This window comes from Heptranchias perlo, chromosome 1 (genome assembly GCF_035084215.1).
Source record: "Heptranchias perlo isolate sHepPer1 chromosome 1, sHepPer1.hap1, whole genome shotgun sequence".
NCBI lineage: Eukaryota > Metazoa > Chordata > Chondrichthyes > Hexanchiformes > Hexanchidae > Heptranchias > Heptranchias perlo.
The window spans coordinates 173,574,805-173,600,516 of record NC_090325.1 but is presented as its reverse complement, the minus strand read 5'-3'; the positions used below and the strand labels follow the sequence as shown (position 1 = coordinate 173,600,516).

Here is a 25,712-nt window from a genome sequence, read left to right as displayed (position 1 = left end):
AATCCCTTTAGCATTTTAAAGACCTCAATTAAATCACCCCTCAACCTTCTAAACTCAAGGGAATACAAACCAAGTTTATGCAACCTGACCACATAACCCTTTAAGTCCTGGTATAATTTTGGTGAATTTGCACTGTACCCACTCCACAGCCAATAAATCTTCCTGCGGTGCAGTGCTCAAAACTTAACTCAATACTTCAGATGAGGTTTGACCAAGGCTCTGTACAATCGAAGCATCACCTCTTTACTTTTGTATTCCAACCCCCTTGAAATAAAGGCCAACATTCCATTAGCTTTTTTGATTATTTTTTGCAACCTCTGCACTGGCTTTTAGTGATTTGTGTACACGGACACCTAAATCACTTTGCTACTCCACAGCTCTTAGCCTGTCCCCATTAAGAAAGTAATCGGATTTGTCTTTCTTGGATCCAAAGTGGTTGACCTTGCACTTCCCCACATTGAACTCCATCTGCCACAGTTTTGCTCACTCACTTAGTCCATCTATATCCCTTTGTAACTGCTCCCATCCATACAATGTACTCCTAACTTAGTATTATCTACAAACTTGTCTATTTTTCTTACCCATGTGTAGCAATTTACACTTGACTGCATTGAATTTCATCTGCCATTGTTCTACCCATGTATATATTTTGTCCAGCTCATTCGATAATTTCTGAGCTGCCTCTTCCAATTCCACTGCCCCTCCTTGTTTGGCATCATCTGCAAATTTGGCCACTTTGCATTGAACTTCCTAATCTAAGTCATTTATATGAATTAGAAACTGTATTGGTCCCAGCACTAGGCCCTGAGGTACCCCACTCAGTACTTCCCTCCACTCCCACATAGCTTCTGTAATGCGTGGTTATTGTTTCCGTTCCTTCAGCTAGTCTTTTATCCATTCCCAGAGTTTACCCCAGAGCTTTGAATTCAATCAATAGCTTTTCGTGTGGAACTTTATCAAAATCATTTTAGAAGTCAAGGTCCACCACATTGTAGGGCTTACCACAGTCCACTTGAGTTGTCTCTTCCTCAAAGAAGTCAAGTAGAATGCTTAGCCAGGATCTTTCCCTTTTGAATCCATGCTGACTGCTAACCACTAGATTATTGTTGTGTAGATGATCTTCAAGTTTACTCCTGATAATTGATACCATTATTTTACATGATTATCCATTCACTTGGCCATTCACCTGCAGAAGTACAGTGGGGCAGGACTGTGCCTGTTGTGAGGTTGTGCCCTTTGATCCAGGGCAATTTTCTGATCTTGGTCTTTTAAATATTTTTGGTGGGCTCCCCGTCTTGTACCTGGAGGGGGGTGTAAATTGTGTAATATGGCCAGTGACCTTTGTGCCACCCTTTAAATTGTGCAATATGGGAGGCAATGTCTGTGCCAATTTGTAAATTGTGTAATGTGGCCACTGATGCCTGTCCCATCCTGTAAATTGTGTAATATGACCAGTGACCTCTGTGCCATCCTGTAGATTGTGTAATATGTCCATTGATGTCCGTGTCAATCTGTAAATTGTGTAATATGGTGTTGATGTCTGTGCCACCCTGTAAATTGGGGAAACATGTTAAAAGATGGCACCTAAACCTATTCAATTGATCAGTAAGGTGAATCTCAAATTTAGACGTTTGGGCCACATGGCCAGAACCTGCCAACAGTTGCTGAAGCCAGAGTCTAAAGACCTGTAGTGAATAATGGAAAAAATTCTATGGGATCTGGAGGATCCATCCCAATGTCTTTTCTCCACCCTACAAGCCGATATGTATTGTGTCTTGGTCACTGCATCCTTTTTTCGAGCATTCTTGGGAATGTTCCCTGCTGCTACCCAATTTTCGATTTGACCTGGCAGTGGAAGAATGCCACTGTGCAGAACCAGAACCTAAGGTCTCTCTACATCAGCAGAAATCTAGCTTTGATATGTTTATATCCAGAATAGCCTTTTCAGCAAATGACCTAGTTAGGCCTTGGTAGGCCAATAATGGATGCCATGATATGGAGATGCCGGTGATGGACTGGGGTGTACAAATGTAAGGAATCTTACAACACCAGGTTACAGTCCAACAGTTTTATTTGAAAATCACAAGCTTTCGGAGGCTTTCTCCTTCGTCAGGTGAGTGTTGGATTCCTTGAAAGTTACTGCATATATAGTCAGAGAACAATGCCTGGTGATTACAGATAATCTTTCCAACTGCCCGTTATCAAGGCAATCAAAGGAATTGAATAGTGTTCAGACAGAGAGACACTAGATACAAGACTACTGAATATACAAACGGCCAGAACCAAAGACAGAGAGAGAGAGAGAGAGAAACATGCAAAGGGAAGAGAAAGAGAGAGAATGACCAGTTGTATTAAAAACAGATAACTTTTTTTTCCGCTGGTGGGGTTATGTGTAGCGTGACATGAACCCAAGATCCCGGTTGAGGCCGTCCTCATGGGTGCGGAACTTGGCTATCAATTTCTGCTCGACGATTTTGCGTTGTCGTGTGTCTCGGAGGCCGCCTTGGAGAACGCTTACCCGAAGATCGGTGGCTGAATGTCCTTGACTGCTGAAGTGTTCCCCGACTGGGAGGGAACCCTCCTGTCTGGCGATTGTTGCGCGGTGTCCGTTCATCCGTTGTCGCAGTGTCTGCATGGTCTCGCCAATGTACCATGCTCCGGGGCATCCTTTCCTGCAACGTATGAGGTAGACAACGTTGGCCGAGTCACAGGAGTATGAACCATGTACCTGGTGGGTGGTGTCCTCTCGTGTGATGGTGGTATCTGTGTCGATGATCTGGCATGTCTTGCAGAGGTTGCCGTGGCAGGGTTGTGTGGTGTTGTGGACGCTGTTCTCCTGAAAGCTGGGTAATTTGCTGCGAACGATGGTCTGTTTGAGGTTGGGTGGCTGTTTGAAGGCGAGTAGTGGAGGCATGGGGATGGCCTTAGCCTTAGACGAGGAGGAACGCGATGGACACCTACAGACGCTGAAAGACGCCTCCGTAAGAACGGGATATGACGCTCGACCCATCGATCGACAGTTCCGACAGGCCACAGCGAAAAATCGCATAGACCTCCTCAGAAGACAAACACGGGACGCAACCAACAGAATACCCTTCGTCGTCCAGTACTTCCCCGGAGCGGAGAAACTACGCCATGTTCTCCGCAGCCTTCAACATGTCATCGATGACGACGAACACCTCGCTAAGGCCATCCCCACGCCTCCACTACTCGCCTTCAAGCAGCCACCCAACCTCAAACAGACCATCATTCGCAGCAAATTACCCAGCTTTCAGGAGAACAGCGTCCACGACACCACACAACCCTGCCACGGCAACCTCTGCAAGACATGCCAGATCATCGACACAGATACCACCATCACACGAGAGGACACCACCCACCAGGTGCATGGTTCATACTCCTGTGACTCGGCCAACATTGTCTACCTCATACGTTGCAGGAAAGGATGCCCCAGAGCATGGTACATTGGCGAGACCATGCAGACACTGCGACAACGGATGAACGGACCCCGCGCAACAATCGCCAGACAGGAGGGTTCCCTCCCAATCAGGGAACACTTCAGCAGTCAAGGACATTCAGCCACCGATCTTCGGGTAAGCGTTCTCCAAGGCGGCCTTCGAGACACACGACAATGCAAAATCGTCGAGCAGAAATTGATAGCCAAGTTCCGCACCCATGAGGACGGCCTCAACCGGGATCTTGGGTTCATGTCACGCTACACGTAACCCCACCAGCGGAAAAAAAATAATCTGTTTTTAATACAACTGGTTGTTGGCCAGAGGCTGCAGAAGACTGCTGAGCTGAATTCAAAGTGCTAACAAAGACACTGACCTTTTGAACTGAGGTGACCTGGAGTTCAGTCACTGGTCTGAACTGGCCAGAACCGGTTTGAATTCGTTCCGCTTCTTAGAGAGACAAAGGGACGGTGTGCTACCTGAGCCCTTGGAACAGAGCCAATCAGGGGATGACATCGGTCACTCCAGCAACTTTGAGCCAACCGGAGAAGACAGCATCGTTCGAAAAGACAGACTTGGGGAATAAAAACTGAAGAGTTGCTGGCTTGGGCTCAGTGTGTGTCTTTGTTTGTTTGTGAGCAAGAGAGAGAGAGAGTGTGTGTGTGTGTGTGTGTGTGTGTGTGTTTTTGTTGGTGTGTCTTTGTTTGTGAAGGAGACTCTGGGAGACTCTGGAAACTAACCCTCGTGGAAGTGGGAACCTTACGTCAGGGACGTAAAGACTGCGTCGAGGACGTGGAGACGACGTCGGGAGTAAGAGGGAGAATTGCCTGGCCAGCAGCGTCTCTCTTTTCTGGGTAATATAATATCCTTTCTATTCTGGGACCACTCTGGGAGTGTCGTCAGGAAACCTAGTGGGTGTGCGTTTAAAGCCTGATACTCGGGGAGTATTACTAGAGAAACCTAGTGGGTGTGCGTTTAAATCCTAGTTTGAGTATAAACCTGTATAACCTGCTGTAAACTACATGCCTATATCTAACTAGACGTATAAGCGGTATGTACATGATCTAATAACGTTAATAAAGCGAATTGAGAATTAAGAGAGAATTGACTCTTCCTCTGTGTACTAAGCTAAAACCGTTAACCGGTGACTTCCAGTCAACATGGTCATTCTCTCTCTTTCTCTTCCCTTCGGATGTTGCTCTCTCTCTCTCTCTCTGTCTTTGGTTCTGGCCGTTTGTATATTCAGTAGTCTTGTATCTAATGTCTCTCTGTCTGAACACTATTCAATTCCTTTGATTGCCTTGATAACGGGCAGTTGGAAAAATTATCTGTAATCACCAGGCATTGTTCTCTGACTATATATGCGGTAACTTTCAAGGAATCCAACACTCACCTGACGAAGGAGAAAGCCTCCGAAAGCATGTGATTTTCAAATAAAACTGTTGGACTATAACCTGGTGTTGTAAGATTCCTTACAATACACATCAAGACATTCTGCAGCAAGCTTTCACTACACAAACATTTCTACTTACCCTTAGGGGCTGAAGTTTCCCAGCCAATGAAGAGTGAGTTCCCACATGCTGAAAGAGAGATGGTTTGTAACGAATTCGCAAATTAGCCTTCTGTCTGTCACAGTGTTTCTGAAAGAAAGAAAAAAGTGGCAAACATTAGACTTCCTTTGAATAAGCAACTTCAAACCATTACTTCTCTGATCAGTTATTTTATCTTTCCTTTGTTTCGATTTACTTTGTCAATAGGAAATTGTGTAAATTGTGTAATTATCCATTGAGAACCCATAAGCTTGTTTTGTCAATACTGCATTTAAGTGCAGAATTAAAATAAGCACCACCATCTCCAGAATATTTTGGAAGCTTGGGCTGCAAACGTTTGTAAGATTTCCTCTCAGACACTGTAAGGCAAAATAATTATTTAACACAGTCCCCACCACTTAAACCATCCACGTTTAAATTGGCCTAAAATCACTAACCATTTGCCACTACCATTATTGTCAATTACAAATTGCCATTTACTGCATGTTAAGCCCGGATATTTCGGACAGAAACAGGTGTTCACTCAATAGTTCGCACCTCGTTAAGGTGGGTTCTCTGATTGGGCAGTCTAGCAAGTACTGGAGCTTAAAGGGAGCACAGGTCAGGAAACCGTGAACTGGCAATGCTTGATTTCTATCCATTTAAACAGACAGGAAATCAGGGACTGTTGGCCTGCAGTTCCTTGACTAGCACTCCCTCATGAGCGTTGCTCCTCACTGGGAGCACCTGATCAGGGAGTCAGCAAGTCAGCTCTCAGGTTCATTCCCAGTGTGGAAAGTTCCATGCCAGGAGCGCAAATTCGTGAAATCTACCCAACAATATACTTGTCCCAGGAAAAGAAACAGTTCTCAAAATATTAGATCTATAATAAAAGTGGTTGTGGAGAGTGAAAGTACAGAAGAGATAATGAAAGCTACCCATAAAACAATAAGAGGTCTTCCTGATTGTATTGTATCTATGCCTGTTGATGAAGTACTGGCTCATCAGCAGCAAATATTCACTTCTGCAGGTTACACCACAACTACAGCCTGCTGACTTTGTTGAGGGAGGAGTTATCACAGTGTGTGAAGGGTGTGTCTGAATCCTGGAGAAGCATCAAAGAGTGCAATGTAATGATCTTGCCAATTCTGCTTTTTCTGGCCAAAGGGGGACTGTTGCTATGAGAAACCCCATGCATCACTGGAACAAGTGCATGCTTGGCTTTATTGGGCTTGCAAAGGTCATTGGAGTTTGCCCCCAGATGTGGTGGTGGGGGGAACTAAAACCACAAAGGTATGTGCTTATGTAGCAATGATGTCTGGTAAGAGGATGGTAGATCTACTCAGCTTTCAAAAGCGTGCAGGCCCTCTCAATGCCAATGACATAATTAAAATTGCAACTGCATTGCATCATATTGACTATTTGCACTGGGTTGGTAAATACCTCATATGGGCAGAAATTGGGGATTAGTGCCAAAAGGATAAAAGGGAAGTTAGAAGAATTTTTTTCATAGAAAGAATTAACGGTATATAAGATGCATTACTACAAATGGCTACTGAAGCTGAGTCAATCACGGCACTGAAGAGGAAATTAAATACTTGAAGAGGAAAAATATTAAAGGATATGAGGAAAGAGCATGGATAAGAATGGATAGGGTAATTTTGACTTTGTGCGATAGAACAAGCGATTTTGACTTTGTGTGTAAAACAGGCGATAGCGAAACGGCAGTCCGTTTTACATCTCTGTTAGTGCCTGACATGTCACATGATAAACTCATTTAGCAAATCATGGCACTAACAGGCAGGGAGGACCCTTCAGCAGCACTATTTAAAGGGCTCATTCACGACATACAGGGTTAGTTGCTGGTTTGACATTTTAGGTTGCTAGTTAACTTCTGGGTGTTTTTTTAAAACCTATTTTTTGTCTTCTAGAACTGATTTCTGACTCCCGCAAAGACATTTTTGCTGCTGCTGCACTGCTTTTGTCTGCTTTCAAAACAGTTTCACTGCAGTCATGGGTGGTCTGGTAGGTCTGCCTTTGGGGCTGGAGGACAAGGGCGAGCAATGAGAAGACAGGAGAGAGCAGGAGCAGCTTGGAGAAGAGGGAGGAGGAGGAGGACCCTGCGCAAGAGGCAATACCCACAGCAGGTCTTCAGTGAGCACTTCTCACACCTTAACTTCACTGAGGAGCAATGTGTCAGGTGCCTTCGCTTCACCAAGGAGGCTGTCACCGAGCTATGTCACCTGCTACAGCCACAACTCAAGCCTTGAACAGGCCTATGGACAGCACTGCCTGTGACTGTCATGGTCACTGTAGCCCTTAACATTTATGCCACGCTGTAGTTCCAGGCTGCAGCAGGTGACCGCCAGGAGAAACAGCCACATCTCTTTCCCCGTAGACAGAATGAAACAGGGTGAGAGAGCTTGAGACTTCGCTCGCAATGCAGGCTTCTCCAGGGTCCAAGGTGCCATAGACTGCAGCTACATTGCCTTGCGTACTCCCCAGCACCAGCCTGGCATCTTTCTGAATAGAAAGGGGTTCCACTCCCTCAACGTCCAGCTTGTTTGCCACCACAGGCAGCGGCGCATCATGCAGGTCTGTGCCCGGTTCCCTGGCTGCCATCATGATTAAAACATCCATCCAGCACCAGTCCTCTGTGCCGCCTTTATTCTAACCAGGCTGTCAGGTCATAGGCTGGCTACTGGGTGACGAAAAATTCAGAAAAAAAAATTATCCTACAACTTAATTCCATCAGTGTCTAATATTTAACAGGAATAATTCAGACTGTGTGCAAGATGTGAGGTGTGAGAAAGTGAGGGTTGCAATAGTGGTGAGAGTAGGAGGTGCAGAGTGTATGAGTTTGAGGAGAAGGAGGTGGAGCGAAGTGTGGTGCAGTGATTGTAGGAGAGTGAAGGGAAGCGGGGGAGGGGACATTGTGAATAGTGAGGCTGGAGGTGTGAGCAGAGAGTAAAAGCTAAGAGTTAGGATTCTTAACTTGGCAACTCTGGTGAGGTCATTGAACTTTTTTCTACATTGCCGCCATATCCTGGGAGTTAAGTTTCTGGTATTAACCTGCTCTATAGCCTCTTTCTACTGGCAGTGTTGCCTAGCGGACTTTCTGCTCCCCGGAGGAACAGGATTTCTCTCCTCCTGTCCACTGCCTGGACCCGGGTCTCTAATGCGGCATTGTAGAATGTGGGGCATGATCTACAGGTCTTGCAGCCATTTGTTTCTTCAGACACCTTCCTTTCTATCTACAGTCACAGCGCACCGCCCCTTTAAGATGTGCTGCCTGCCTTTAAATGGCTAAGTGAAATCCTACTACTATAGCACTATAGTGTGTTACATTAGTGACCCAGGGATCATGTCCTGATAATCATAAATCACAAGGCCACTGCAGCCCTGAACTGGGGCAGTCTATCACTCATGAACATTTATATTTTGTCCTCTATTATTTTTAGTATTTTTTTTATTCACTTATGAGATAACCTATAGCTATTTTAATTGAACTTAACAGTGAATATCTGTCTTATATTTTAGAATAGCTTTAAAAGTCATTTACTAGAGCAGGCAAAATGTTCACATGCACCTTAGTAATCTAGTGACATAATCTGGCTAAAATGAATTTGTATCATCTTCTATGATTAAGGTCTTTAAAACTCAGTTAAATTATAGAAGAAATATTTATCTTCATCTTTTTACTTTGATTGATCACTTTAGCCACAAGAGTGTGCAATACAACACAACTCTTCACTGGATAAAGTAGACACCAAACCCAGCAAAATGCTGATGGATATTTCTGCTACATAATATTCATCGATCATATTCTAATATCAAAGCTGCATTAATATGATTTTAGAAGATATGATCTGAGCACTAAGCAATTGAGAAAACCATTAGAATTGAGTTGTTGCATAAAGCATACCATTCATACCTAAATCCCTAATCACCTCAGTGCTATCACAATAAAATCACTGCAGCCTTACTTACAAAGGATGAGTGCAGTAATTCCTAATGGATTACACATAGTTTGAAAGGAGGAAATCAATAGGAAGAAGCAAATCAACATTAAGGTGTTTCATGAATCTTTTAACTGATTTACACAAATACTTTTTGGGGTGACAGGTCACATTTAAAAAGAAAACCCCCTCGAACTTCTGCCCCCTTGATTAATTTAAACAGATAGAAATTGGGGGTTGTGGGCCCAGGATTTCCCAACAATCGTTCCCTGTGAATGATGCTCCTCACCATAAATGCTCAATCAGGGAATTAGATGCAAAGTCCCTTATTTGTTTACAGGAAGCTCTTGCATTTTCTGTGTGTTTGCTCTATATGCCAGCACTGAATGACAGCAGGAAATTCATACAAGCGAAGTTCCAAGCAGGGTTACAAAGACATCTGATTTACTGGTGATATCTATGAGGGTTAAGATTTCTTGGTCTCCAGATGCACAATTGGCACCTGCCGATTGTAATTTCTAGCCCCATATCTCAAATCCTACTGCTCTACATTTAAAAACAAAACTGGAACACAACAGGAAGGCACATCATGCAACAGGTCATACAAACCCAGACATTAGGAACTCACTTCATTAGAGAAAGCAAAGGTGGATTTGTTCAGGTGGGAGAATTTAGAAGGTGTTGGCAATTTGGAGACTAGACCAGAGGGCAGAATAAGTGGCAAGTACCATATTAATCATATATTTTATGATTTACACATGTCAATCTGTCCACACACCACTAGTTGTGTACATGTCCACTAGTTGTGTACATGTGCACAGTAATACATGTAAAGTTAATTACGTACCATGTATTATGTACCATGTGGTCTCTTCACAGCAAGGAGCACAGTCAACCAGTAGCCACGTACCTGAGCTTTAACTGCCAGCACCGCACTTAAAGCAGGTGCCTGGATAAATACACACACCATAGGAGAAGTAGTGATATTGCTGAAGAAGCATGGTATGATGCATTGAGTATTGCAGAGGAAGAGACAGCTCTAGCTGCCCTATTAATGTTTGGCCAACTTTTTGGTATATACTTGCACTTTGTCATCAAAAATTGCAAATCTATAATATTTGTACTGCATTTCCAGATTGCCAGTTTATGTAGAATTAGAGTTGTGGAAAAAATTGAGCAATACAGCATTAGGTTCCCCTAGTATCTGTTAACATATATCATGTTTGTTGTGAAATCATTGTTCAGTGGCATTATTTTTAGATATTTTAATTGTCTGACTAAACAATTCATAGGGCGCTAAATTGGGCCGTGTAGCGCCCGTTGTTTTAGCGCGACACGGCCTCTCCAACATCCAAGATGGCATCTTGGCTGTGCTCGCACGTTTCCAGCATGATGTGCACTGGACGCCATCTTGGTATAGGAGTTACTGCATGTACAAATACCGAACGCCGGAAGCATTTAAGTAAGGAGAAAATCGATACAATCAGTGTGCAACACTGATTTAAAGTGATAGACACCACTTTGGCATTTAACGCTCAACTCAACGCACAGTCTTAACCCCGAACATCTGAATGTGTCTTAGAGTGCCTGGAGGACCCCCACCAGTGCTATTTAAAGGGACCATGCAGGATTTACAGGTTAGTGGCTGGATTATTGCTTCTGGCTGTTGAGACATTTGTAACTGTTTTTGGAGGTCTTCTATACTTGAATATTAGGTCGAGGGGACATAGCCTAATATTTAGAGCCAGGACTTGCAGGAGTGAAGTTAGGAAATGCTTCTACAAGCAAAGGGTTGGAGAAGTTTGGAATGCTCTTCTGCAAACGGCAGTTGATGCTAGCTTAATTGTGAATTCTAAATCTGAAATTGATAGATTTCTGTGAACCAAGGGTATTAAGGAATATGGGGCTAAGGCGGGTGTGTGGAGTGAGGTCACAGGTCCAACATGATCTCATTGAATGGTGGAACAGGCTCGAGGAGCTAAATGCCATTGGCACTTGCTGCCTCCTGATGTGTGCCGCCTTCTCCTGCAAGAAAGCAGGACGTGTGTCTGGGTGATGTGCCTGTCATGGGTGAATAGCTGCCAGTGTGTGTGGCCTGTGAGTTGTAGGTGAGTGGCTTGCAACAGTAGTAATGTGTAAGGGTGAGAGCAAGCATCTGATTGGAAGAGTTGAGTACTGATGGAAAGAGTTTATTTGTATGTGGGGGGACGGGGGGTGTAGTGCGTGATGCAGTTGGTAGGAGACGCCACTTGACAGTTGACCTCACTCACGTTGAGCACTCATGTCAAAGCATTGAACTTCTTCCTGCACTGCATCCATGTTCGTGATGCTGTGCACCTGCCATTGACTTCGTCCCCCGCTGCCTCCCACTGCCTTTTGAGTATATGCCTCTTGCCCCCCACCCCCACCCCCGGATATAGGATGTCTCTCCTTCTGTCCTCCCCTTGTACCCAAGGTCTCTAGTGCATCAGCAGAGAACCTTGGTGCATGCACTCTCACAGGCCTGGTAGCAACTCAGATCAGCAGATTGGTGAGGTCTGGTGTGCAGATTGGAGGATGTGTGATTTAGTAGTGCGCAACCTTTATTCAATGTTTTAACATAACTCATCAGTGTGTAAACATAGGATGGGATCTGCATCTGTGTTTTACATGTGCAACGTCTGATCTCTGTTCAGATTCCGTGCAAACAGCAGACTGTTATTTTCAGCAAGTAACAGGTACCAGCTACCTTTAAGAGATTTTTAATAGAGAGCCTGCCTCTAAGAGATTCGGGCTCCCCCTACTGGTGGAAAGCACGAATAGCATTGAATCTTCGTGTCAATGCTGATTTCGAACACTGCTTGAAGTTAAGTCCTCAGGCCTCATGAAAGTCTTGTCCAGCTGTGCGGGGCCATTGGGCGCGGGGTACCAGCGGATCGCGCTACCGCGCCCAATAATAGGCCCGATCCAAGTTTTTCCCCCTTAGTATACAGATAAGGAATGTGTATAAATAGTACATAACCACAAGTAAAATTGTTCTGAGATATAACGAAGCTTGCTGACCTATTGTTAATAATCAGGGACAGCTCAACTTGCACATGATCTCCATTGATTGTTGTGCTTTTGGGCTGAGTCGTTTCTCTCCTTACAATCTGTCAAAATGGGCTATAAAGTTCCTTGATGATAATTAAGATATACACATGCTTATTTTTATAGACACACAGGTGGATGGGGGGTTGGGGAGGGAGGGATTTTCAATTTTGCCGCTTGGGCAGTAACCTGGCAGAGCAAATCCATCCGCCCTTTATAGACTCCCTATGGCCCCGATTTCTATAAAGGGCAGGTGATTTGCCCAGCCAGGTTATCACCCATGTGGTGAAGGTGAAAATCATCCCCACCCTGGCAGACAGTTAAGCAGATGTGGACGGTGATTCTATTTAAATGCTATAGAACTAATTCTGCGTTCCCCTGCTCCCAGGAGGGAGCTGTGCCTGCAGACAGCGCAGATTGGAAAATTAGGGCTACAATCCTGTAACGCGATCTCCATTCTGTGCTCCCTTCGACTGTGGCTTCTCCATAGGATTGTGGAATTAACTCTCATATCACACCAGGGCTTTTCTTAAAAAATGTAATAAACTATGTCTTTGGACAAGCACATTGTCAGTTATGAAACATGTGCAGTTTTTATAAGCTCTTTCATTAGTACCTTACAGCTACAGCTGCAGCTTTGCTTTGGAGTGGAAACACAATTTCTGTGAGTGCTCTGTTGAAACTTTGAAATCTTGTCCTTCCTTAGTACAACTAACTCCCAGGTATGACTGTGAATAATGAAACCAATCTTCATAATTATCCCACCTGAGCAAAACTGCATCAGTTTCTCTTCATTGCTCTTTATCAAGGGCTTAACGATTCTTAATCTTTTTTTTTGTTTGGGCTAATTTTCACTAATAAATTTCAGCATGGCAGCAAGACGAAGTGAAATAGAAGGAAAGTCCATTACAGTTTTCTACCCAGAATTGCTCTACTGTTTACTCACATCTACTTGTTTGTTAAACTTTATACAGGGAGGAAAATATCAACCTTAGTTAGAATTGTACAAATTACCACCTCATTGGTACCACCTCAGAATGAGGTAGTTCACCCATGATAAGTGATAAGGTATAAGAGAATGTTGAATTCTCACTTGGCGGTAGATCAATAGAAATGATAAGAGATCACTAAAAATGCACCACTCAGAGAACAGAATCCACACAGTGTTGGGGAAAAACTCTTCATTTGCCACAAAATCCTCTGTAAGACTTTCTCTGGAGTACAGTGTGTGATGGATGCTGGCTCCACCTGGCATTATAAGAATATTTTACGTGTTTGTGGTCCCAGCATGGAGGTTCGCTTGCCAGAAGTCCATTGCAGGAAGTTGGCACGATTTTTTGTCCATTGGGTGAGGACGGCATTGGACGCAGCTGTGCTGCTCTCCACAGCCTGCTTACACTTGAGGAATGGCTTCTTCCGATGGGTACTTAAGGGTTGCTGGAACCCCTAGAACCTGTACCCCAGTAGGAATCAGCACCTTAAGAAGAGAAGGCAGAAATCTGGGTAGAAAAAAGATAGTTGCAATTTCCAACCAAACTGAAGATAAGTTGGATGAATGAAGGACAGTAAAGGAGGCTGAGTTGGTCACTTACCCAACATACATGCAAATTACCATTGTTACTATTGAAGCACATCATAAAAGATTTTTAACATTAATTCCATATTTTAAAACTTTTTTTTTCTCAAACCAAATAATTCATTGTTTGTATAGCCCTTCTCCAACTGCCTGTGGATACATTAACGTCATAACAGTGAGATAGTTAGCTATCCTTCATCAGTCGCAATTGTCCTCAAAATACAGCAAAGATATCCTTCAGCTACTAATATTCAAACCAAGATTAATTGAAATAGAGACATCATCAGATGATTATTGCAGGTTTCATTGCTGGTGTTTGAGCTACTGACCATGAAAGAGAAATTAACTTACGGTATCTTTCTCAGGATTGCATACTTTCACCCACAGTATGTGGTCAAGTAACCAGTCTATAGGCTTGTCCTTGTAGAACATGATAATGAATTCTACGATTAGTGTCAGATCAGGAGACTTGAACAACTTTCCTAAATCAAACAGTAAACAAGAGGGAAAAAAGTTTTAATTCAACTCTCTAAACATTAGTGGGAGATTCTACTACCCATATTAGTTGAGGCATACTCATAACTGAAGAAGTCAGCAGAAGATAACAAATGAAATAAGTGAGTACAATTATATACTTTTATAAAAGCAGATGCATAATGAAAAAACAGTTGGATAAGTTTCTTCTGTTTGCTAAATCCTTGTCTGCAGTGGCAAACTTTGCTTCAAAACATGTCACTGTGCTGCAAAGATATCATTGGATTGATTGTAATGTAAATGATGTCTAGTTCTTCTGGTTATTTTTCCTCTCCAGTGAACAAAGCAGCACCTCTTTGAAACTTAGTAGCCTTTCAAAAGTAATCTAAATTTAATTAGTGTGATTTACTGGATTTCTCACTTTTAAATTAGACTAAATATATTGATCATTGTAAAATAGATAACTGTGAAAATGATACTGTAGTTTTAAGTACTGTGGTCATTTGAAATGCAGCAGCTGGTCAATATAGTTTTTTGTGGACTGACATCTGGCCCCATTTTCAATTATGTAAGCACAGGTGCTTTAATAAATGTGAAGAATAGAGAATATCTGAAAAACAAGATATCTATCGTGTGCTCAGGTTACTCAGTAAACAAGTGTCCTTTTTTTAAAAAAAAGAATGTTACATTTAAAAGTTGACTTTCCCTTGATTGTATTATTCATACAACTGGCAGTGATATCTTTATAATTTTACTGTCTATAGTAAAGGACAACTTTAATTCACATTCAGATACAAAGGAGTTACAAACACCTCCAAGATCCTGGAAACAGCATCCTGTTTGATAAGAACAGTTTAAAACGTCTCAATAGCAAAGAAAATTTAGGCAGCATGGCTCAAATATCAGCATTCCTTCAGACTGGTATCAATGATGAGCTCCTTAAAAGCTGCAAGCCTATTGAGGCTGTATAAATGTATGAAACTTGATATGGTTACTGCAAACCGAATTCTACTCCAAGTTCTGAAATACAGTAAAGCCCTTTTGTATTATAGCACAGATAATAACGTTTGGCTTTCTAATATTATTAATAGTTACCATTTTCTTTCAAGACAATGGCAAACACAGAAACATAACTGCTCTGCGCGCAGAGTTAAAGAAGAATTCTTTCACTAAATTTTCATTATAAACCAATGAAAGTTTAGTAAAGGGATCTTTCTTTAACCTTGCACACAAAGGAAAATACACCACTGGATGTTTTGTGTTTTTGAACAACAGAACAGAGATTTATATCAAACTGTGTTTTAATTCCAAACCAAATTGGAATATCCAGCAGGTCACAAATATTCAATGACTGCGAGAGACCTTATAAAGTAGAATCTAATCCTGATTAAAATTTTGGACAGTTTGAGAGCTCAATTACCATTAAATCTGTCTGATGTGTTTGGAGCATTTTTAAAAAAGCACATACCACCTCAAAATCTAGGGTTTGCAACTTCCCCTTTGTTTTTGTCGCTCCAACTCTAAAGCTACTGTTTTACAACATTCTCATCTTTCCCTTACCCACTTCTTATTTATCTGTGCCCTTCTTTGACTGGGAAAATGGAGTACTCCAGACCAGAATATATGCTCCTCCATGACAACTGGCAACAACAATCTCTTGAATGTCCCCAACTTGCTGCTGTCCCAAACCCCTCCTCCCAAAAGATTGTGTAATATGGAGTGAAATGCAATACCTTTCAATTTCTCCTACCACTCAGGCATAAATCACTACTTGTTGAGCCTTTGTTACCTCTAGACTTGACTTTTCCAATGCTCTCCTGGCTGGCCTCCCATCTTCCGCCCTCCATAAACCTGAGCCCATCCAAAATTCTGCTGCCCGTTTCCTAACTTGCACCAAGTGCCGTTCAGCCATCACTCCTGTGCTTGCTGATCTACATTGGCTCCCGATCCAGGAATGCCTCCATTTTAAAATTCTCATCCTTGTCTTCAAATCCCTCCATGGCCTCACCCCTCCCTATCTCTGTGATCTCCTTCAGCCCTACAACCCTCCGAGATCTCTGTGCTCATAGAAACATAGAAAATAGGAGCAAGAGTAGGCCATTCGGCCCTTCGGGCCTGCTCCGCCATTCAAAATTATCATGGCTGATCATCTAACTCAGTTCCCTGTTCCTGCTTTTCCCCTATATCCCTTGATCCTTTTAGCATTAAGAAATATATCTATCTCCTTCTTGAATACATCTAATGACTTGGCGTCCACTGCCTTTTGTGGTAGAGAATTCCACAGGTTCACTACCCTCTGAGTGAAGAAATTTCTCCTCAACTCGGTTCTAAATGGTATACCCCATATCCTGAGACTGTGACCCCCTGGTTCCGGACTCCCCAGCCATTGGGAACATCCTCCCTGCCTCTAGTCTGTCTAGCCCTGTTAGAATCTTATATATTTCGATAAGATCACCTCTCATTCTTCTAAACTCTAGTGAATATAGGCCTAGTCGACCCAATCTCTCCTAATACGTCAGTCCTGCCATCCCAGGAATCAGTCTGGTAAACCTTCATTACACTCCCTCCATGGCAAGGACATCCTTCCTCAGATAAGGAGACCAAAACTGCAAACAAAACTGCTCCTCCAATTCTTGCCTCTTGCGCATCCCCGATTTTAATCGCTCCACCATTGGCAGCCGTGCCTTCAGCTACCTAGGCCCTAAGCTCTGGAATTTCTTCCCTAAACCTCTCTGCCTCTCTAGCTCTCTCTCCTCCTTTAAGATGCTCCTTAAAAACCTACCTCTTTGACCAAGCTTTCGGTCCCTTGTCCTAATATCTCCTTATGTGGCTCGATGTCAAATTTTGTTTGGAAATCAATCTTGTGAAGCGCCTTGGGACATTTTACTACGTTAAAGGTGCTATATAAATGCAAGTTGTTGTTGTTGTGCTTTACTCTGTGGCATGGGACATCCACATTTTGATGAGAATACTCCAGTGCATCAAGAGCTACATTTTTCACACCATGAAACACAATTTCACTGAGCTGTTTTTGTTTTATATATAGGGGCATAACAGAATGTTCCCACTGTTTAAACTTTAACAGCCGTACCCTCTTCGTGCAACTCTTACAGAATAACTACCTACTAAACAACAAGCATTTCCCTAGCATCGACACTGCCACCAAGCTAACTACTTCAAATGGTCCCTGCAGTCACGGCCAAGACTGCAGTATCATTGTTCTTCTCACTGTTTTGAGAAGAAGTCACATTTGTCTTAAACAAAAATCTGAATGCATGATCCTGGCACAGAGTTTCCACCACTGGCAGTGCAAGTTGGAAAATCACTGAGGTACTGGATGGGCTAAAAATTGATAAAGAAGAGATACTTAAAAGGCTAGCTGCACTTAAAGTATATAACTCACCCGGTCCACATGGGATGCATCCTAGGCTGCTGAGGGAAGTAAGGGTGGAATTTGTGGCCATAATCTTCCAAACATTCATAGATACGGGGGTGGTGTCAGAGGACTGGAGAATTGCAAATGTTACACCGTTGTTCAAAAAAGGGTGTAAGGATAAACCCAGCAATTATAGGCCAGTCAGTTTAACCTCAGTGGTGGAAAAACTTTTAGAAACGATAATTCAGGACAGAATTAACAATCACTTAGATGAGGGTGGATTGATTAGGGAAAGCCAGCACGGATTTGTTAAAGGCAAATCGTGTTTAACTAACCTGATAGAGTTTTTTGATGAGGTAACAGAGAGGGTAGATGAGGGCAATGCAGTTGTTGTGGTGTATATGGACTTTCAAAAGGCGTTTGATAAAGTGCCAAACGGTAGGCTTATCATCAAGATTGTGGCCCATGGAATAAAGGGGGCAGTAGCAACATGGATACAGAATTGGCTAAGGAACAGGAAACAGAGAGTAGTGGTGAACGGTTGATTTTCAATCCGGAGGGAGGTGTACAGTGGCGTTCCCCAGGGGTCAGTGTTGGGACCACTGCTTTTCTTGATATATATTAATGACTTGGACTTGGGTGTACAAGGCACAATTTCAAAATTTGCAGATGACACAAAACTTGAAAGGGTAGTAAACAGTGAGGAGGATAGTGATAGGCTTCAAGAGGATATAGACAGGCTGGTGGCACGGGCGGACACATGAAATTAAATGCAGAAAAATGCGAAGTGATACATTTTGGTAGGAAGAACGAGGAGAGGCAATATAAACTAGAGGGCACAACTCTAAAAGGGGTAGAGGAACAGAGAGATCTGGGGGTATATGTAAACAAATTGTTGAAGGTGGCAGGGCAGGTTGAGAAAGCGGTTAAAAAAGCATATGAGATCCTGGACTTTATAAATAGAGTACAAAAGTATGGAAGTCATGACGAATCTTTATGAAACATTGGTTCGGCCACAGCTGGAGTATTGTGTCCAGTTCTGGGCCCCGCATTTCAGGAAAGATGTGAAGGCCTTTGAAAGGGTTCAGAAGAGATTTACTAGAATGATTCCAGGGATGAGGGGCTTGAGTTACGTGAATAGACTGGAGAAGCTGGGGTTGTTCTCCTTCGAATAGAGATGGTTGAGAGGAGATTTGATAGAGTTATTCAAAATCATGTAGGGTCTAGACAGAGTAGATAGAGAGAAACTGGAAGGGTCAAGAACCAGAGGGCATAGATTTAAGGTGATTGGCAAAAGAACCAAAGGTGACATGAGGAAAAACTTTTTTACACAGCGAATGGTTAGGATCTGGAATGCACTGCCCGAGGGGGTAATGGAGGCAGATTCAATCATGGCCTTCAAAAAGGAACTGGATAAGTACTTGAAAGGAAATAATTTGCAGGGCTACGGGGAAAGGGCGGGGGGAGCGGGACTAGCTGGATTACTCTTGCATAGAGCTGGCACAGACTCGATGGGCCAAATGGCTTCCTTCCATGCTGTAACCTTTCTATGATTCTATGATTCAGCGTTCTCAGCTCTCAGCTCTCCCAGTACTCAGCTCTCCCAGCGCGCAACTCTCCCAGCACGCAGCTCTCCCAGCACGCAGCTCTCCCAGCTGTCAGCACTCCCTCCTCTCAGATCTCCTATGTTTGCATTGCTTTGATTACTGCTTTTGAACTATTTTAACTTCATATCGTTGTATTCTGTATCCATGGTGCAAAAAACTTAACAAAGGCCAATTAGATGCATTTTTCATCCAAAGTGGACCTGACATCATTACATATTTGTATCAAATGCAAAATACTACAGATGCTGGAAATCTGAAATAAAAACAGAAAATGCTGGAGAAGCTCAGCAAGTCAGGCAGCATCTGTGGAGAAAGAAACAGAGTTAATGTTTCAGGTCGATGACCGTTCGTCAGAACTGGAAGAAGTTGAAGATTTAACAGTTTTTAAGCAAGTACAGAGCCAGGCAATGGTGGGGGGGGGGGGAGGAAAGAACAAAAGGGAAGATCTCTGATAGGATGGAGGACAGGGGTGATTAAAAGAGAAAAGGGACAATGGTGCAAGGCAAGGAGGGTGGTAATGGGACAAGTAAAGTCTAGAGGAGCTGTAAATGGCAACAGCAGACCATTACCAGCACCTGCTGTCCGTAAAAATGGGAGTAGTGGTTATGATGTGAAGTCACTGAAATCATCGTTGAATCCAGAAGGTTGTAAAGTGCCTATTCGATAGGTGAGCTGCTGTGCCTCGAACTTCCATTGAGCTTCGACTGTCAACCAATACTTACTGTAAGCCCACCGACTCCCACAGCTACCTTGATTACATTTCCTCCCACCCCACTTCCTGCAAGGACTCTATTCCATTCTCCCAGTTTCTCTGTCTCTGTTGCATCTGTTCTGACCATGCCAGCTTCTACACCAGTGCCTTCCTTTTTCCTCAGCCGAGTATTCCCCTCCACTGTAGTTGACAGGGTCCTCGACCGTGTCCATCCCATTTCCCGCACTTCTGCCCTCACTCCTTCTCCTCCCTCCCAGAACCACAATAGGGTCCCCCCCCTTGTCCTCACCTCCCACCCCACTAGCCTCCACATTCAACGTATCATCCTCCGCCATTTCCACCACCTCCAGCGCGATGCCACCACCAAATACATCTTCCCTTTCCCTCCCCTTTCTGAAGGGACCGTTCCTTCCGCCACACTCTTCCATCACCCCCAACAACTGCTGTCCTCCCCACGGCACCTTCCCATGTGAGCGCAGGAGATGCAACACCTGTCCTTTCATCTCCTCCCTTCCTACTGTCCAGGGGCCCAAACACTTGTCATTTTAATTCTCCGTCTCACTCCCACTCTGACCTCGGCCTCCTACACTGGTCCAATGAAGTTCAACGGAAGCTCGAGGAATAGCACCTCATCTTTCGATTAGGCACTTTACGACCTTCTGGACTCAACATTGATTTCAATAACTTCAGGTCATAACCACTGCTCCCATTTTTTCAGACAGTAAGTTCTGGTAATGGTTCTGATGTTGCCATTTACAACTCCTCTAGACCCATCTTTTATTTTTTTACTTGTCCCATCACCACCCTCCTTGCCTTGAACCATCATCCCTTTTGTTATTTAATCACTCCTGCCCTCCATCCTATCAGAGAACTTACCTTTTGTTCTTTCCTCCCCTCCCCTTCCCCCCCCCCCCTTCACCCCTTTCCCTGGCTCTGTACTTGCTTAAAATCTGTTAAATCTCCAACTTCTTCCAGTTCTGACGAAAGGTCACCGACCTGAAATGTTAACTCTGTTTTTTTTCTCCACAGATGCTGCCTAGCTTGCTGAGTATTTCCAGCATTTTCTGTTTTTATTTTACATTTGTACTTTGCTCATGTGTCATTCCCTCATAACAGCCCATTGGATACTTTTGGGGCAGATTTTCATGTTATTGAAATTGTCTGGGCGCAGAACAGATTTTCAAAGAAGGGGGCAAATCAGAGCCAAGAAATTACAGGCCCATTAGCCTGACATCCATCATAGGGACGATGCTTGAAGGGGCCCTTTATGATCACTGGGAAAGAGAAGAGCCCATTAGAGATACTTAACATGGCTTCCGGAAAAAACTTAATTGAGTTTTTTGAAGAAGTTACTAGGTTAGTGGATGAGGGTAATCCAGTTGACATTGTCTCCCTGGATTTTCAGAAAGCCTTTGATAAGGTACCTCACGCTACGTTACTTCACAAGGTAGAATCTTGTGGTATCAGTGGGAATTTGATATGCTGAATTAGAAATTAGCTCCAATTCCTCAAGCAAAAAGTTGTAGCCAACGGTTGTGGTTCATGTTACTACTGGTGTCCCCCAGGGATCGGTGTTAGGCCCACTACTGTTCATTGTTTTTATAAATTACTTGGACAGTGGTGTTGGGGATATGGTCAGTAAATTTGCGGGTGATACTAAAATTTGTGCCACGATTAAGACTGTAGAGGAGTACAATCTTCTGCATAAAGATTTAGATGCACTAGAACAATGGGCTAAACAATGGCAAATAGCATTTAACCAATATAAATGCAGTGTGATGCCTGTAGTTAGGACCAATACAGAATATACATCATTTACAGAATATACATCATATTGAAAGCAGTTGAGAGAGAAAAGGATCTAAGTGATATTGTACACAGGCCACTGAAGACATCATGTACGTGGGGCAGGCTTGATGGACCAGCTGGTCTTTTTCTGCCCGTCATTTTCGTATGTTTGGAGCACAGAAAGAAAAATTGGGCAAAGAGGACTGTGTCCCATTGTGTCCAACAAATCGCTAATCTGTCTCCTTCCTGTCTCTTCCCAGAGTGTTTCAATGGCACATTTTTACACTAGAAAGTACCTTTATCCATATCAGGGAAGCTATCAAAGATTTTCTTTTTTTCCTGTTTTCTCTCCAATTTTTCTCCTCACTCCCCTTCTGACCGCCTCACTAGGGTACTGGCAGTTACCCTCTAGTTGCTTAGTCAAGTGGCCATTTCGCATGTGTGAACTTTGACACAGAGTCCTGACTGTGAATGATGTCATAGCCAAGCCAATTCTGTCCTAACTTGGTGTCCATGCACATAAACTTCCAAGGAAGCCTGGCCAAACTTTCCCTTTCCCTAACTCAGCAACATGGACATTTTTAGCTCTATGGCTAATTGCGGGGCCCCTACAATTGTCCTAGTTGAGATTAGTTACGGTGGCTCTGTGACAGTCACAAAAAGCCAAAGATTTTCTAAAACTCTTTGTGAAACTTCTGCTCACAGGAATTGATTACAGTAGGAATTTCCTTCTGATGGTGCAAAAATCTTCAGTCAGTTATAATAGCAAGAATGGACAATAATTGCCATTGTCGTTCACATCCTGAGAACAAATAAAAAATTCGAATTAAATTTTAGTTACATTGGCCCTGAAATCCTTGGGCCTGGAAGAACATAAAGAAGACTTAGGTCCAGCAAGGAAGCTGGCATTTGGGATGGGACTTGGTTCTACTGGGTCTTTGTTCTTTTTTAAAGTGGGGAAATTCCAACTGGGAGGGTGAATAAGGCATTTTTGTCCTCATTATCCTCCCATTATGATGTTACTCAAAGAGGCGGGACTGGTGGCATGTCTTCTGCTGGCCAAAAAACCTGTCAGTTTTACCTTTACTAGGGCCTAGTAAAAGTGTGCTTTACTTTACCAGTGTGGCGGTGGTGGCCTAATGCCAGTTTCCCAGCAGTAATTGATCGCACCATTGATAGCCATTAGGAAATTGCAATGAACATTTTCAATTGCATATTTCGAAAAAGAAATTGTCCTCGAGTGCCTCGGCCTGCTGTTCCAATGGAGTGTCAGGATGTTACTCCTAAATTTCTGTCCTCCTTCGGATGGATGCCCATACTGCACTGAAAATGGCGTGGGCACTGCCCCTTTTATGCTAGTGACTGAGTCCCCAGGATGGGTCAGGGTTAAAGCCGAATGGCAGCTAGAAATCTTCCAGTGGCAGAGCATGGCTCCAAGAATTTTTCAAAATTTGTCTCATTTTGTATTTAAAAAAATTTGTCAACAGTTACTTAGAACCGATAATATATCTTTAAAAAAAATTAGCAGTGAACAGTGTGGTTTAGCACAAGGCCCTTTTACCTCTGGGGGCCTAGATTGAAATTCAGCCCAGAGTGGTAATATGAAAGTCGCTCATGGCTGGCTGTAAGGGTTACATGTGAAAAAAGTCTGATCAGTCTCAACATAGTGGCACAGTTCACAGCAATACAACTGGCCATCACATTCTGAGGTAAGAATGGCTGGTGTGTGAGGTGGAACAGTCACAATGGTGCAGTAGGGAGGATGTACACCGAGGTTGGGATTGTGGTGCATTGACGAGGCAGATTAGGGAGGAGCTTTAGTCTATAGCTGACCTGACGGAGCGAGATGCTGATACTATGTGGTAAAATTGGAAAATATATTCCATTCCAACAGCACTGATATCCGTTGCTTTAATGAACACAAAAATTCAGAATAAAATGGCAATTTTTTTTCACAGGGTAGAATAGTAAAAGTTAATGACCCTGAATTTCCTCGGATTTTCTGCTGCTGTACTACTGTAACTTCATCGGAAGTGTGCACTTCCAACGGAGTTACAGCGATGCAGCAGCAGGATGTCCGAGGAAATTCAGGGCCAATATTGATTTGCTTCATAACAGAAGGCACTATTACATAAAATACTTATGCTGATTTTACTTCAGATTTAAGCTGTACAGTTAATTTTGAACAAAAATAAGAAAATTTTAAATAAATCTAAAAAAACTGGAAGGGGAAAATCTACTTTGAACTGAACCCCATCACACAAAGTTTCACCCTAATACTAAAAAAAGGCCTAAATCAATATCAAGAGGTGATTGGCTGTCAATCACATCACAAGCTAAACCTGACCTCAAAAAATAGGAATAGATTTTTAAACAGTCCTTATACGAAAGCATTATTATAAATATTAGAGGGGAAAAGCTTCCTCAATGGCTTAAATTAGTTAATGCATTGCCCACTCTGGTGCTGCGCCATACAGACCAGGAAAGAATCCGGGCTTGATCCCGGGTCTATGCTGACTTAACTGACCTCAACTGGGAAGGCAGTGGGTGGGGCGCGGGGGGTGCTACAAATGGCCTTATCAGCCTGGATTACAAAGGGTGAAGTCAGCCTAAATTAATGCCCCTGATTGCTCTTCAATAATGTCTGCTAGAAAGCACGTGTGGCTATTGAGCTTGGCTGTGATGTGCCCATAGTGCATTAGCTTACAGACAAACACTGTCTTGGCTCTCATATTAGGAATTACCCATTGGGTAAGACACTAAAGAGCGACTCTCCCCTGTGAAACTGTACTCCTGCAATAGTCCCTTTAGGGCAGGTGACATTGCATGAAAATAACTAAATTGGGAGAAATATAAGTGATTGAAAAAGATTTCAGCTTTTCAAACATTTCCCTATAAGTGATTTGGGAATGAGATTGTATTATATCTTGACTGTAATTATGTTACTTTAAAATAAAGAACACAAAAAGGCTCTTTACATGAAGATACACCATTTGTAAATTTGAAATGTTTATCTGGTGAAGAACCTTTAAAATTTACAATTCCATAATATGTCATGCGTGACTCAACGTTAGGTCATTTGTAATAAAAGACATTAGTAAATTTGTACTTCCCCAGATATAGTTATTTGTAGGCTAAACGCATTTTGAAAATTTGTTACCAAATGAACATTTCTTTTGTGTATGGAAAATCTAATTATGAACACTTACCAATAAATCCAAGTTGGGAAAACTCCAAAACCATCCAGTCATCAGAATGCTGCTGCTGTGCAAAGTTTATCATAGTTTGCAAATAGTTGGACGTTGCTATAATATCATCCTCCAACTGTTACAAAGACAAAAAAAATGTCATCAGTCTTTATGTAAGCAATATACTTGAAGTAAACATGTAGGGGCTTAATTTCTTTGCGTAGTGCATTGGTTAACACATTCCTTTATGTCCTAAGTTAACAAGAGTTAAAATAGATAGGTCAACAACTAGTAAAATAGTGCACAAAGAATTTTACACATAGATTAACCAGTGCATTACTAGAGGAAATTCAGCAGTTATAGTACACTTGCCCATACTTCCTGTCTGCACAACCTGACGTCCTGTTGTCACTTTTTGTCATACTATTTGTGTCAGCTTTTTCCTATGACCACATTTATAATAGGTTTTGTCTACGTAAACTCATCAGTCCAATTGCAGCCTTGGTCAGACTCCATCTGGAGCACGGCGTTCAATGTTGGGCACTGAACCTCAGAAAGATATATTGGCTTTGGAGCGGGTACAACACAGATTCACCAGAATTATACCAGGACTCAAAGGGTTAAATTATGAGGGTCGGTTGTACAAACTTGGTTTGTATTCCCTGAGTTTAGGAGGTTGTGGGGTGATCTAAGCAAGGTCTTAAAATGATAAAGGGATTTAACTGAATAGATGCAGAGAAACTATTTCCTCTGGTAGTGGAATCCAGACCAAGAGGGCATATTCTTAAAATTAGATCTGGGCAATTTTTGGCATCCCTAGGTGTGCCAAACCCTCATCTCCACCTTCCACAGTTCTGCCAAACCCCGGGATGCCAGATCAAAGGGCCCCTCATGCTGCCAAACTGCAGCAGGCCCACTGCAGTACTGGCAAACTATAGCCCTGTTCTGCCAAACCTAAGGGCCATTCCCCAGTGATAAC

At 42.9% G+C, this 25,712-nt stretch overlaps 1 protein-coding gene across 2 annotated transcripts in view; it reads right to left on the bottom strand.

Moving 5' to 3' along the window:
• The window catches only part of LOC137327949 (alpha-1,3-mannosyl-glycoprotein 4-beta-N-acetylglucosaminyltransferase B-like), a 281,525-nt gene that overhangs the window by 32,567 nt on the left and 223,246 nt on the right, over nt 1-25,712 (bottom strand). For both annotated transcript variants that reach the window (XM_067993941.1, XM_067993951.1), the window contains exons 8-10: nt 24,755-24,869; nt 13,940-14,070; nt 4,988-5,095 (exon numbers count right to left, since the gene is read on the bottom strand). In XM_067993941.1, coding sequence (XP_067850042.1) covers nt 4,988-5,095; nt 13,940-14,070; nt 24,755-24,869 — 354 coding nt within the window. The remainder of the gene's footprint in view (nt 1-4,987; nt 5,096-13,939; nt 14,071-24,754; nt 24,870-25,712) is intronic.